The sequence below is a fragment of the Schistocerca cancellata genome, chromosome 2, assembly GCF_023864275.1.
Source record: "Schistocerca cancellata isolate TAMUIC-IGC-003103 chromosome 2, iqSchCanc2.1, whole genome shotgun sequence".
NCBI lineage: Eukaryota > Metazoa > Arthropoda > Insecta > Orthoptera > Acrididae > Schistocerca > Schistocerca cancellata.
Window position 1 is genome coordinate 171479076 of NC_064627.1, and position 16309 is coordinate 171495384.

At 42.6% G+C, this 16309-nt stretch overlaps 1 protein-coding gene across 1 annotated transcript in view; it reads right to left on the reverse strand.

Annotated features, from left to right (window-relative positions):
* LOC126152169 (uncharacterized) overlaps nt 1-16309 on the reverse strand; it is a 192868-nt gene that overhangs the window by 7237 nt on the left and 169322 nt on the right. The window contains exon 4 of the mRNA XM_049915989.1: nt 10055-10210. Within this exon, the coding sequence (XP_049771946.1) occupies nt 10055-10210 (156 nt within the window). The remainder of the gene's footprint in view (nt 1-10054; nt 10211-16309) is intronic.

Consider the following 16309-nt stretch of genomic DNA (forward strand, 5'->3'; position numbering starts at 1 on the left):
CCTGTAGTTTTATTGCATTTGACATTTTATTACTACACCTTTGTGGTTTTTCCTTCAGCCACACTTGTGGTGGCTCATTTGGTACCTTAAATAATGTAGGTATTCCCATTCCATACAAGTTATCTAAGTTCCATGTGCACTGATTTGACTGGAAATGACACTCTCTGCAAAATGTCAGGTCTTTAGCTGTTCACTAGACTTTTTTTGTTCTTTAAAGAAAACGACATTCTTCGTTTAATATCTGTAGGTTACAAGAAACTCGTGAATAAACTGTCTTTTAATGTACCGTTTCGTACCTCCCAGGGTTTTTAGGAAACTGAAGGAAGGCAAATGAGGTGTTATTCTACAGCCAGTTTCGACTTTATGGCACTACATATGCTCCCACATTGTAAGAGCTATGTTACGAACCAGTATAAGCCATATTATTCATACTCGTCCGATATCATATTCAGAAGTTTAGCTTTCTGTTCGCTTGGAGCGCTGCTGTCGCGATGTATAGCAAAAATGAGCAGGAGTGTCGTGACAGTATACAGAATATGTTACACTTTGGTATTATTGTCTATAAACAACTGACTGCCGGAATTCGGCCAACCAGCTGGAATAGATTGCTAGCAGGCTGGGGACACGATTATCTCGCTTTAAATTGAGAACTTTTGTTGTTTGATTCGGCTGCAATCAGTACATTAGAATACTGTCTCCCGGAAACATACTCCGGTTTATTAAGATAAAGGTTAACAGGTAGGCAGACAAGTCCGCTCTTTCCTGAAAAATAATTGTCAAAAAACATTAGAAGCAGCCCAACAGAAAGGTGACATCGCTTTGATAGCATGTAAGCATGGCTCCACCAATTGCAATGGCCTCAGTTCGTCCAAGATCTTCATTCAGGTATGCCATAACCATCCGAGGCCAGTCGCTGGTGGTTAGAGCCCGTTTCTTTTCCATCATCAGTCTTCCGACTGGTCTAATGCGGCCCACACGAATCCCTCTCCTGTGTCAATCTCTTTATCTCAGCGTAGTACTTACACGCTACGTCCTGAATTATTTGTTGGATGTATTTCGATCTCTATCTTCCCCTACAGTTTTTACCCTTTTCAGTTCCATCTTGGACCATTAAGGTTATTCCCTGTTTCTTAATAGATGTTCTGTTATCCTAGCCCTCCTTTTTGGCAGTGTTTCCCATATGTTCCTTTATTCGCCGCTCATGCGGAGAACCTCCTCAGTCCCTATCAGACCAACCCACCTAATTTTCAACATTCTTCTGTAAAACCAAATTTGAAAGTCTTCGATTCCCTTCTGCTCCAATTTCCCACTGTCAGTGACTCACTACTATACGGTTCTGTACTCCAAACGTATATTCTCAAAAATTTCTTCTTCAAATTAAGGCCGATGTTTGATACTAGTAGATTTCCTTTGGCCAGGAATACCCCTTTTGTCCTCCTTGCTTCGTTCGTCATGGGATATTTTGCTTCTTTAACCTTGGAACCATCTATTTTGATGTCAAGTTTATCGCTGTTGTAATTTCTGCAACTTCTTATTACTTTTTCCTTTTTCTGGTTTACTCTCAGTCCATATTACCTACTGTTCATTCCATTCAACACTCTTCTTCAGTTTCACTAAAGATAGCAAAGTCATCAGCGAATTTTATCATTAATAACTTTCACCCTGAATTTTAATCCCACTCTTGAAACTGTCTTTTGTTTATATCATCTCTTCTTCGGTGCATAGGTTGAACAGTAGGGACGAAACACTGCATCCCTGTCTTACGCTCTTTTTAATCCAAGCACTTAGTTCATGGTCTTCTACTCTTATTGTTCCCTCTTGGTTCTTGTACATACTGTATATCACCCGTCTTTTCCTGTAGGTTACTCTTGTTTCTCTTAGTATGCCGAACATGTTCAACGACTTCACATTGTCGAACGCTTTTCCTAGATCAACTAATCGTTTGAGTGTACTTGACTATCTTCAGTGTTGCTTCCAACACCAAGCGCAAATCAGAACTACTTCTCTGGTACCTATATCTTTCCTAAAGCCAAACTGATCGTCATCTAACAGAGCCACAGTTTTCTTTTCCTTTCTTTTGCATATTATTATTGTCAGCAGCTTGCATGCGTAAGATATTAATTTGATTGTTTCGGAATTGTGTGGACGCAATTATTCCCAAAGTGTGATGTTACTTCTCCAGTCTCATATATTCTACACAAGAACTTGAATAATCGTTTGGTTGCCATTTCATTCAATGATTGTAGGAATTCCTATGGAATTTATTCCTTCTGCTACATTTTACGTCAAGTATTCCAGAGGTCTTTTAAATTCTGACTGCAATACTGGATACCCTATGTCTTCCTTATCGACTCCCATTTCTTTTACCAACTCACTCGACAATTCCTCCTCATAGAAGCCTCCAACGTACTCTTTCCTCTGCGTTTAACAGTCGAATTTCCTTTGCATTCTTAATGTTACCGCCCTTCCTTTTGAATTCACCAAAGATTGTTTAGACTTTTCTACATGGTGAGTCACTCCTTTGACGGTCATTTCTTTTTCGATATCTTCACATTTTTCCCGCAGCCATTTCGCCTTTCCCGCCCTGCACTTGTTATTTATTTCATTCCTAGGTGATTTGTGCTGCTTTATTCCTGTCTTTTCCTGAACTTTTTGTACTTCTTCCTTTCGTCGCTTAGTTGAAGTATTCGTTCTGTTCCCAAGGTTTCTTTGGTGTTACCTTCCTTCTACCTATGTCCTATGAGGATCCCGTAGAGGCACCACTTCGTGGGGACGTTGATTGCTATGTATAAACCGTTATTCCAAATAGACCCAGACGTTTTATATGGAATTAAGAATGGATGATTTAGCAGACCATAGGTTGTTGGAGAGGGTGCCAAGTTCTTCGTTCAACAAAGAATGTATGTGTGAAGTCCCATGAATGTGGCTATTATCATCTTGGAAAACAGGAGTGTTAAGAGCATCCTCGAGTTTTGGAATAAATGTCATGTTCACATTAAGATGACCGAATGGGGCCAGGTTATGGTACTGAAAACCCAATTATCACAGAATCATTTCCGAAATAAACCACACTCTCCACACGCTAAGAGTAAAATGCCTCACTGGGCACCTTGCATCTACGGATCGCGGGCGCTGATGACCGCGCAGCTGAGCGCCCCACAAACCAAACATCATCATCATCATCATCGTCACCTTCGGACCAGACTATTTGCCTTCTGTCAGACGGTTCTTCTATCGTTTGATCCATTGAAGATGTGCATCAGCATGTGCCACTGTGACTATAGACGGAGTCACGAATGATGGCGGTCGAATTTACTCTTGTTCTGTGCAACTGCGTCATGAATACTCCCACAGCCAATGAGTGGTCAGTACTGTTCTGAGCGCTCTGTTGTGAATGTTAAAACACGGTTTATTGTATAAAAAGGAGAATAGTTCTAAAAGAAGCAATAAAATGAATGTGAATGCCGTAGCCAATACGAGTATTAAGCGTGATCGTAGCGAGTTATTTAGTCAATATTCATTCCAGTTCTTGCGAGTTGTCATCGTTGATGGTGGTAGTAAGCGACAAATTCTACATAAGCAAGCGAGAAATGGACTGGTAAGATAAGGTATGATGAAGTTCTGTGGAGAAAGGGTGAGTAAAGGAATATATTGAAAACATTGACAAGAAGACGGGACAGGATGGTAGGAATCCGTCAACACATCAGAGAATACCTTCCACGATACTAGAGAGGACTGCACAGAATAAAATCTGTATAGGAAGACAGGGATTGGAATACATCCTGCAAATAATAGAGGACGTAGATTCCAAGTACTACACTCAGATGAAGAGGCTGGCATAGGAGAGGAATTCGTGGCGGACCGCATCAAACCAGTCAAGAGAACGATGATTCAAAAATAATTATTGTTCATCTGCTGCACCTTTCAGTCATGCGATTGTGGAACAAATTACCCTGTAACTTGCATCTTATCCAAAACCACTTTGCAGTCTTTCTGTCCAACAGAAAACCGGTATCTCTCTCACACTGTAAGTTATCCATGCTTTTCTCATCCCTTTCTAGTTCTCTCTTCCTCCTTCCATTTCATCTACTGATCTTACTCTTTTGTTTCTCGTTGTTCCTTTGACCAGTCAACTTCTTTCTGTACTGCTATCATACGTGGTAAGTGACATTACTCACATTCGACAAGAATGCAATGAGGATGTCGCTTAATATCAATAGGACTGTCATTTATTAAATTCCACATTTTTATGACTACTTATATTTTTAATATTGTAATTATACACTCCTGGAAATTGAAATAAGAACACCGTGAATTCATTGTCCCAGGAAGGGGAAACTTTATTGGCACATTCCTGGGGTCAGATACACCACATGATCACACTGACAGAACCACAGGCACATAGACACAGGCAACAGAGCATGCACAATGTCGGCACTAGTACAGTGTATATCCAACTTTCGCAGCAATGCAGGCTGCTATTCTCCCATGGAGACGATCGTAGAGATGCTGGATGTAGTCCTGTGGAACGGCTTGCCATGCCATTTCCACCTGGCGCCTCAGTTGGACCAGCGTTCGTGCTGGACGTGCAGACCGCGTGAGACGACGCTTCATCCAGTCCCAAACATGCTCAATGGGGGACAGATCCGGAGATCTTGCTGGCCAGGGTAGTTGACTTACACCTTCTAGAGCACGTTGGGTGGCACGGGATACATGCGGACGTGCATTGTCCTGTTGGAACAGCAAGTTCCCTTGCCGGTCTAGGAATGGTAGAACGATGGGTTCGATGACGGTTTGGATGTACCGTGCACTGTTCAGTGTCCCCTCGACGATCACCAGTGGTGTACGGCCAGTGTAGGAGATCGCTCCCCACACCATGATGCCGGGTGTTGGCCCTGTGTGCCTCGGTCGTATGCAGTCCTGATTGTGGCGATCACCTGCACGGCGCCAAACACGCATACGACCATCATTGGCACCAAGGCTGAAGCGACTCTCATCGCTGAAGACTACACGTCTCCATTCGTCCCTCCATTCACGCCTGTCGCGACACCACTGGAGGCGGGCTGCACGATGTTGGGGCGTGAGCGGAAGACGGTCTAACGGTGTGCGGGACAGTAGCCCAGCTTCATGGAGACGGTTGCGAATGGTCCTCGCCGATACCCCAGGAGCAACAGTGTCCCTAATTTGCTGGGAAGTGGCGGTGCGGTCCCCTGCGGCACTGCGTAGGATCCTACGGTCTTGGCGTGCATCCGTGCGTCGCTGCGGTCCGGTCCCAGGTCGACGGGCACGTGCACCTTCCGCCGACCACTGGCGACAACATCGATGTACTGTGGAGACCTCACGCCCCACGTGTTGAGCAATTCGGCGGTACGTCCACCCGGCCTCCCGCATGCCCACTATACGCCCTCGCTCAAAGTCCGTCAACTGCACATACGGTTCACGTCCACGCTGTCGCGGCATGCTACCAGTGTTAGAGACTGCGATGGAGCTCCGTATGCCACGGCAAACTGGCTGACACTGACGGCGGCGGTGCACAAATGCTGCGCAGCTAGCGCCATTCGACGGCCAACACTGCGGTTCCTGGTGTGTCCGCTGTGCCGTGCGTGTGATCATTGCTTGTACAGCCCTCTCGCAGTGTCCGGAGCAAGTATGGTGGGTCTGACACACCGGTGTCAATGTGTTCTTTTTTCCATTTCCAGGAGTGTATATTGCTTATACTGAGGATCTCTGGTTAGCTGTAAGAGAGGGCCTGAAATCCCTAACCTTGTTGGGTGAAATAAATGCATAAATAAATAAATACGGACAATGTGTATGTGTATGAAACTTCCTGGCAGATTAAAACTGCGTACCGGACTGAGACTCGAACTCGGGACCTTTGCCTTTCGCGGGCAAGTGCTCTACCAACTGAGCTACCCAAGCACGAATCACGCCCCCTCCTCACAGCTATACTTCTGCCAGTACCTCGTCTCCTACCTTCCAAACTTAACAGAAGCTCTCCTGCGAAACTGTATGTGTATGGTCGGAAATAAGTGTTGGTATGCAACTTCAACACAAAAAACACGATACTACTCTCATTACTCAAGCACTATTTGCCTTGGACGTATTGGGCTTTTTCGAGCCTGCACTAGAACAAAATTTTATCAACATCGATCAGCTCGGTGGTGGTACAGGAGGAGTTTACCACAGACTTGTTCTTGCTCTACGTAGGAAAAGCAAACACGACGCAGCTCCTGCGGGGCCTAGAGCAAGATGACGCAGAAATGTTTTGAGCAGCGGACCGAAATAGCTCGAAGACTACCTTCATGAATCGAACATGTTTGGTGGGTGACTACAGAGCTATGCTGGGCCAGTCTCATTTATTTTGTATCAGATCTCAGCCCTCAAACATTTCAATTGGAACGCAACAATGGATCCGCAGTAAACAGTTTATCGTCTGTCATTGAGCTGATCGATTTTTGACAAAACTTTATAAAGCGTAAAAACATATATCAAGTCAAAAAATAATAATTAACTAACAGGCCACGAAAAATTATTGTATAACAATGCGAGCATTTATTTCGTGTCATTACTGTCAGGTCTGAAAATTGGTGCACAAACGTCTTTCTTGGGGGAGTCGAGTTTGTGGGCAAGCAACTGGGCAACAAGGTTGGTAGAATGAAGTTTGTGGGATGTATAACGCACAGTGAAATGTTCTTTACGTTTGAGGAGGGAAGGGAATGTGATGACTTGTTATGGAGTTCGTGGAGTGGAGAGTAAACAAATGTCGATAACTAAGCAGAGACTTTCGAATACATGCAGGGAGTGATACAATTTGGGGGGATCAGTAAGCCAGGCGAAGGATTGCCCATATCGGTGGTCTGTAATTGACAAGGGCAATGGAGAGATGCAGTCACCATGTTCGGCCAGTAATTAGCCGTAGTCTCTTATGCAGTAATCATTTGTGTTTCCATATTATTTTATGATCAATTTTTACACTGAGGTATTTTAGTATTTCGTTTGTTGAACAGGACGATCATACATGGTTAAGTGAAAACCATAGAGGTAGAAGCCCTGGTACGACTGGTACACACTATGATTCTGTTGCCCCTGCTGATACGATTCAAGCAAACCGCAACACCCTCAAAAACCACGTGTGAGATTTTCACAATTATTCTCCCGCTAGCTACGCGCGAACTATTAGCCCTATAGAAATTTAATGTAGCTAAATCTTGTACTGGGATAGATTTTCGCTAAGGGCGACCGTTTTCGGTTTGTTAAAGAAAAACGTGTTTAAAGATAACTTTCTTGAATAATTCGAAAACTACAGCCTCTAGCGAAAACATATCCCAGCACAAGATTTAATTAAATTAAATTTGCTATAAAAAGGTCCTGTTCATTTTTATGTGGGACTAACAGTTTGTGCAAAGTGCTCGAGAGAATATGAAAAGCTTGCATGTGGTTTTTGAAGACGTTGTGGGTTGCATAAAAGTTATCAGTACGGACAGCTGAATGAACCTGTGTAACTTTTTTGCAAATTTTGAAAAGTTTTATTTTAAGAAATTACTCCTTGCACAATTAATTAAGTGACTGCAGCGAAGCTGGGGGGACCGTTAAGATTTCTGCATGGTTGTGTGGACGTTTAGAGAATTAGCGTTGTTCACTTATTGGAGAAGGTGGACAGGAAAAGTTTGTTTAGGCATAGCGGCAGTGTGAACGGCATAAAGGGTCCTTCAAAAAGCGCGCCTATTTTGAATCGCGTAATATATTTTTGTTTGTCGGTTGCCTACAATGTTGTTTATCATTTCGATTTCCATAATTATTCCGACTGTTGCTTCAGTGTGAATTTCTCGGATTTCTTCACTGTGTTTCCAACCATGGAGCAGCTTACAGTTGCACATACTGTGTTACTAGTGAAAATGTTTTATCAGAGCGGAAAAAATAATGCAGCAACAGCGGAACGTCTTCAAGCTATTGTAGGGCACAATGGAGCTCCGTAGGAATCAACATTTCGCAGGCTTACCGTAAAGTTCAATAAAACAGGTTCAACAATGAACATTAAAGAATTCTGAGCGCTCTCGTTCTGGCTGATCCGTGTAAAACATTTGGGGGTTCGTGACAGTGTGGCTGTTAGTCCAATCCAGTGAAATCGGTTCTTCGTCGATCACGAGAATTGAGTGTACTACGGTGAATTTTCCGGTGTGATCTCGATTGCCACCCTTACGCAGCAGCCGAAAGAAGCCATTCTTAAAAGAGGGTGACATTTTATTCTCTAGTTTCTGAAAAGACAACGGTTTTGGGAGGAGCATCGTCCTCAGTGATGATGTGCACTTCCACTTAAATGTATTTTGTGAACAAGCAGAAGTGCCATGTCTGGGGGTAACAAAACCGTTGCATGGTTCAAGAGACGAAAATGTATCTACAGCGAATGATGGCCCGGCCTCGCTTTTGGGTAGGTGGCACCATCGGCCCTTATTATTTTTGAATATAAGACGAGACAAGCTATTACAGTTAATGGAAACTCATACCGTGCGATTATAACGATTTTTTGTGGCCTCATTTCACTGGAATGAACGTTCGGGAATTTTGGATTCAGCAGAATGTCGCACTGAATTGAGCGGTTTCTGGATCGCCTATTTCGCGCAGTTGTGGCCAACAATGGTCACAAAGCCATGTGCCTTATGCCCTTGCGACTTTTTTCTTCTTTCCGGTTATCTTGAATCATCCGCGAGTTACAGCAGGAAATCCGACGTCTTGTTGGTGAAATGCAAGTTGAGTCTTGTCAAACAATCATTGCGAATTTCAGGGGCAAAGTTCTCGCTTGTCAGCGTAGCAGACGAGGTCATATTCCAGACTTCATTTTCAGTACTTGAAATGGGAACGTACGTAAAATGTCTATGTATTTCGTTAATATGTTTAGTTTCAGTCAAGACAGGTTATAAAGTTTGACGTGTTTGTCTTTGCTTGTCTGATTCGCGTCTTCAGAATCAGTTATGTACCAGATAAAGGGCTTATAACACAAAGCTTACGTCTTACAGTAATAATAAAATTTGTGAAACAAGGCTAAAAAAAAGTGTTACTTTCATTTAATACAGCATACATTGTTTCATCAAGAACTCACAGTTCAATAAGTTAAAAAACGATTTGAAGAAATGAAGTTCAAAATTTAACAAAAATCCGGCGCACATGTAAGGTCATCCGTACATAGAGGGTACGCAACAGAATCTTGGCGTAGGCCTGCAGCGGGGTATAAGATACGAGAAATGTCGTTGTAAATAACGACAAAGAATGGGCACACTGAATATCTACATGTAGGTCTGGTAAGCAAAGCAAGTGAGAGGGGTTAATTATGACCGCCATTGAAACAATTAGTATAAAAGCTTTTTTAATTTAATGAAATGCTTTCTATGTTAAAAATTGCTAAGACTGAAGCAGAGGAATGATATTTTCAATAGACTGGAAAAATGTTTTGGGAAAGTAGTACAGCGACGGAGTAAGGACAGCGACGTGTGTCGGATCTACAACAACAACAACAACACCAACAAAACTTCCCACAGCATTGTGGAAAGTGTAGAATATAACTGGTCCGGAAAGAAATTTCATGCGCCATGTGATAGGCAGCCTAACGCAGAAACAACGGAAACTGCAGGTAGCAATATTAGCAATGTAGGAAAAGACAGATTGCTATTTACCGTAAAGAAGACACGTCGAGTCGGTCCCGAGATGCTGAAGTTGGTGGTCATGTGTGAGTGAGGTGTGCTTGCTTGTGTGTGTGTGTGTGTGTGTGTGTGTGTGTGTGTGTGTGTGCGACTGTTGTGTTTACTGACGAAGGCTGTGTCACAAAGCTACACGTGAGAGTCTTTCAATCGCGCCCGTCGGCAACTTAAAGGTTCTTCTTTACGGTAAGTAGCGATCTGTCTTTTCCCACACTGTTGATATTGCAACCTAGCTTATATCATCCACCCCAGAAGAGGTTGATGTTAAGATGTGTTGCCTACATTAAGGCGCATGAAATGAATACCCGGCCAGTTTTATTTTATCCACCCTGTATTAGGACGGGGGTCAGACGTACACGTACCTCTCTGCTTGACCTTCTTGCAGACGGGGATCTCCTTGGGCTGAGTCCCTGTGACGCCAACGCTCTGGCAGTCGGTCATCGGCACGTACGACTTGTTGAACGGGTCGCCGCAGTTCTTGTTCGCCACCGTCGAGCACGTGTAGCACCGCAGCGTGTCTGCAAAGTACAGGAAAACAACACTGGTCAGCTACACGTTACGTACACGCTGGCTGCGATACCTCGCTCTGGCGTACATTGTGTTCATTGGTGCCAAGGGAAAAAAAACATATATATTTATTCCGCAGTTACTATGCTTTACAAGGAATATACATATGCCACAAACATTTATTAACTACCAGTTTATAACAGCCAGTCATCATCATCTTCACCAGATGCCATAAAATTTTCAGAAGTTGGTGTCCCACAGCCCGTAAATATTTGGAGAACTTCAAGAGCTGCTGATGAAATTTCTTTTTTTAGCAACCAGTTTCGGCCCACGGACCATCATCAGGTTCTTAAAAGCATTTATAAGGCCATATTAGATAATATATAAAACCATTGGCTTCAGAGAATAGAATCAAGGAATCGTTACAATCTGGCGCCAATGATTTTACACTGAGGTGACAGAAGTCATAGGAGAGCGATATGCACATATACAGATGGCAGTAGTACCGTGTGCACAAGGCATAAAACGGCAGTGCATTGGCGGAGCTGTCATTTGTGTTCAGGCGATTCATGTGAAAGTGTTTCCAACGTGATTATGGTCAAACGACAGAAATTAACAGACTTTGATAGCTGAGTGGTAGTTGGAGCTAGATGCATGAGACATTCCGTTTGGGAACTCGTTAGGGAGTTCAATGTTTCTAGATCCACAGTGACAAAAGTCTACCGAGAACACCAAATTTCAGGCATTACCTCTCACCCTGGACAACGACCGAGAGCAGCGGCATTTACGTAGAGTTGTCAGTGCTAACAAACAAGCAACACTGCGTGAAACTACCAAAGAAATAAATGTGGGGCATACAACGAATGTATTCGTTAGGACAGTATGGTGAAATTTGGCTTTAATGGGATGTGGCGGCTCCATACTTAGCAATCATATACAACCGTTCGCTCGACGAAAGATCCGTACCTAAAGACTGGAAAGTTGCACAGGTCACACCAATATTCAAGAAAGGTAGTATGAGTAACCCACTAAATTACAGGCCCATATCGTTAACGTCGACATGCAGCAGGATTTTAGAACATATATTGTGTTCGAACATTATGAATTACCTCGAAGGAAACAGTCTATTGACACACAGTCAACATGGGTTTAGAAAACATCGTTCCTGTGAAACACAACTAGCTCTTTATTCACATGAAGTGCTGAGTGCTATTGACAAGGGATTTCAGATCGATTCCGTATTCCCGGATTTTTGGAAGGCTTTTGACACTGTACCACACAAGCGGCTCGTAGTGAAATTGCGTGCTTATGGAATATCGTCTCAGTTATGTGACTGGATTTGCGATTTCCTGTCAGAGAGGTCACAGTTCGTAGTAATTGACAGAAAGTCATCGAGTAAAACAGAAGTGATTTCTGGCGTTCCCCAAGGTAGTGTTATAGGACCTTTGCTGTTCCTTATCTCAATCGTCTTCGGTCGTTTGCAGATGACGCTGTCGTTAATCGACTAATAAAGTCATCACAAGATCAAAACAAACTGCAAAACGATTTAGAAAAAATATATGAATGGTGCGAAAAGTGGCAGTTGACCCTAAATAACGAAAAGTGTGAGGTCATCCACATGAGTGCTAAAAGGAACTCGTTAAACTTCGGTTACACGACAAATCAGTCTAATCTAAAAGCCGTAAATTCAACTAAATACCTAGGTATTACAGTTACGAACAACTGAAATTGGAAAGAACACATAGAAAATGTTGTGGGGAAGGCTAAGCAAAGGCTGTGTTTTATTCGCAGCACACTTTGAAAATGTAACAGACCTACTAAGGAGACTGCCTACACTACGCTTGTCCGACCTGTTTTAGAATACTGCTGCGCGGTGTGGGATCCATACCAGGTAGGACTCACGGAGTACATCGAAAAAGTTCAAAGAAAGGCAGTACGTTTTGTATTATAGCGAAATATGGGAGAGCGTGTCACAGAAATGATACAGGATTTGGGCTGGAAATCATTAAAAGAAAGGCGTTTTTCGTTGCGACGGAATCTTCTCACGAAATCCCAGTCACCAACTTTCTTTTCCGAATGCGAAAATATTTTGTTGACACCGCTCTACATAAAGCGGAACGATCACCACGATAAAATAAGGGAAATCAGAGCTCGTACGGAAAGATATAGGTGTTCATTCCTTCCGCGCGCTATACGAGATTGGAATAATAGAGAATTGTGAAGGTGGTTCGATGAATCCTCTGCCAGGCACTTAAATGTGATTTGCAGAGTATTCCCGTAGATGTAGATGTAGATGTAGATGTAGACGAACAACGCGAGTGCCTTTGCTAGCAACACGGCATCGCTTGCAGCGCTTCTCCTGGGCTCGTGATCATATTGGTCGGACCATAGACGACTGCAGAACCGTGACATGGTCAGATGATTCCAAATTTCAGCTGGTAAGAGCTGATGGTTGGGTTCGAGAGTGGCGCAGATCTCACGAAGCCATGGACTCAAGTTGTCAACAATTCACTGTGTATGCTAGTGGTGGCTACATAATGGTGCTCGCTGTGTTTACATTGAGTGGAATGGGTCCTCTGGTCCTACCGAACCGATCGTTGACTGGAGACTTGGAGACCATCTGCAGGTCCTCATGGACTTCGTGTTTCCACACAACGATGGAATCTTTAAGGATAATAATGCTCCATGTCACCGGGCCACGATTGTTCGCAGTTGGTTTGAAGAGCATTCTGGACAATTCGACAGAATCATTTGGCCACCCAGATCGCCCAACATGAATCCCATCGAACGTTATGGGACATAATCGAGAGGTCAGATCGTGCACCAAATCATGCACCGGCAACACTTTCACAGTTATGGACGGCTATAGAGGCGGAATGGCTCAGTATTTCTCCAGGGGACTTCCACCGACTTGTTGAGTCCATGCCACGTCCAGCTGCTGCACTGCGCCGGGCGTAAGGAGGTCCGACACGATATTGGAAGGTATCCCATGACTTTTGTCATTTCAATGTACACCGACTAAGATGATGTTATAAATGCTCTTATGAACCCGATGATAGTCCGGGGACCGAAACTGGTTGTTAATAAAGGCATTTCGTCAGCAACTCTTGGCGGTAATCGTGACGTTCTTCAAACACCACGAAATTATTTACATTCCAGTGGCGTCAAAAATTAAAAAGCCATCCTGTGTCAGCCTAACATTAATGCATTTAACTGGTACTATGGACAGCAGTTACAGTGCCGCTCTTTGGTGTTTTCATTTTGTTCAAATGGCTCTGAGCACTATGGGACTTAACTTCTGAGGTCATCAGTCCCCTAGACTTAGAACTACTTAAACCTAACTAACCTAAGGACATCACACACATCCATGCCCGAGGCAGGATTCGAACCTGCGACCGTAGCGGTCGCGCAGTTCCAGACTGTAGCTCCTAGAACCGCTCGGCCACCCCGGCCGGCTCATTTTGTTGATGCTGTATTAATATTAATACATTTTACTATTGGCCCTATTTTCTGTGATGCAGAAAGGTTTTCTCATTTTATTTTTTTTGACACGACAATAAGAACGTTTACATGCGGGAAGATATAAGTCATGTTGTGGTATCTCGTGATGACCGGTTCTCGAACCTGGTAGTTGATGGATTATTCCATCAGCAGCTCTTAGTGGGTCATAAATACGACCTTTTTTTCAAATATTTCCGCATCGTGGGTAATCACCTGCACAAAAATATATAAGGTTCTGTTCGTCTGTAGCGTTGGCATGTATTTACGAGGGAAATTCAAAATTTTAAATGCTAGAAAATACCTTCTTAATATAAATCCAAAATGAATTTAAAAACAGTGTATATGGAATATCAAACACAGCACAACAATAAAGACATATTCTTTGAATGCGTAAGAAGTAACTGTACCCTTCAGAATCAAACCTCAAACAAATGAGAAACAAATATTAGACTTTTACAATTACTATACTAGTCCGAAAATATGTATTACTGCGTGTTATATGTATTTTATTACCTATAAAAATATGTCACTAAGCGTTGTGAGTCCCTGCTCATTGTCTGACTACCATTCATAAAATATATTACATTATTCTCTACAAGCAGCACTTCAGAGCACCTAAATGTTTCGGAAAAGAATTCTTAAAATCGCCATTTTTACTACTGTCTTTCCTGAATTATCATCAGTTCGACAAATGTGATCAAAATACCAAAGAAGGACGGTTCTTTGACATCAAAAGTACTGGTAAAACACAGGGATCCATTGCAGTAATAATCATGGTTGTACGATTTAGTTGAGATTCTTGATATCACATACAGAAGTTTTGAGTACTCATTGTATAGCTCAACAGTGGATACATCTCGGACAACAGTTAAATGTCATAAAGCCATAAACAAGTTCACACAGCTACACCAATGAATAAAAACATTATGAGTACATGCCTACTCGTGGTTTCTCCGCCAACCACTTTCCATAAATGCTTACAACAGCAGCACGCTGCATTACCTGGATTACCCTATTTGCAGTCTGTATGTTTCTCGAAAGGTTCCCTATTCGTATCTGCTCTCCTTGCTTCAAAGTCTTTGTGACAAACGCTAGAGTGGTAGATGAAATCATGGGGAATTTCGCAGTGGCTTTATCTACAAGTAATGCTAGCCTCCCGATTCTCATAAGCATTGAGCTCCCAGGCCTAGGGCGTTCGCAGAAATTGTAATAGGGGGTGTGAAAGAGAGGGCGAACTCTGCAAATTTCCGTTTTAATATAAATGAGTTAATCAGTATCAAGATATGTCACGCCACACTAACTAAATTTTAGAGATGACACAAAAAATTGTTATATTCGAGAAATTTGAGAGTCATGCATTCCATGTATGAATAAAAACTCTGTACTCCAGTTTCTGAGGGGTGGGGCACATGCAACATGTGGTCCATGCATCGAGTAGCACACCTGCCATAATATTACTCGTAAAAGAAAAGCAGCGTGTGTGTGTGTGTTTGTGTGTGTGTGTGTGTGTGTGTGTGTGTGTGTGTGTGTTTTGTCGTTCGGTTCTAGCCGTACTCTACTGGTGGAAAAAATAAAAATCATGTCCTTTCCTTGAAAACAGCGTATTTTTACACTTTCCTCAAAAGCGTTTTGCCACATATTTCGTCTGTGGTTGAAAGGCATATTCCGTAGTTTTACGACACGTGTCTTTAACAGCATTTTACGGTCTCTTTATGGCCCCACTTATGACTCAGAGGAATTATACTTCTTTAGCTTTCTAAAAAAGGAAAGAATAAACCAAGTGAACGACGCAAGTCCGCGCTAAGACGCAATAGTATGTTCGAAGACGTGGGTTGCTACTCGATTTCCGACTATACCATTCCTTAGCCTAAGTTTCAGTTTAATGAATTTGCTTAATGAATTTTATGGTTGGAGACATTGTCTTCTTCCTATGCGCTGATAAGAAACAAAAGAAGTGTTGGATTCTAATGTCCAGTCGATATTGATGTTGTTTTGAATGAACACAAGGATGGGGAAAGTAATTTGCCCTGGATTTACTGAGGGCATTCGTCAGAGTTGAATTACGGAGATCACTGCGAACTTAACTCTGAATGGCATCCACCATAAGTAGCGAACGTGTTTCAAGAGCGTTTGAACGACACGGGAGGCAAAATCAGCTGTCTAAGATGTTGGGTTTTAAACTTAATAGTTCACGGTTCGAATTCGGAACAGATTATGGTTTCAAAGATCTGCATCATAAAGCCAGTGTTTGTAAAAATTTGGCCTTGCTTAAATGAAATATGCTGCAAAACGCATAGGGAATATGCGTTTACCTACGTGCCTCCTACGTTTAAAAATTTGCAATATGGTTACCTCAGAAGGCTTGTAATTCGTTGTTTCCATATACCCCACATGTTTTACCAAAGGTATTCGACGTAGATGACAAATGAATAAATCGTGATTCACTTACTTGGGAATTATAGAAAATCTAATTTTTTTATTTACTTCTTGAGGAACTACATTTCGATTGTATGTTCATTCATAGCTATCTGTAACGCTTTACTTTGTGGCTTTTCGTCTTTCGATTGTCACTTTCATCTCTTCAGAGTGAGCGAAATGAAACTGGCCCG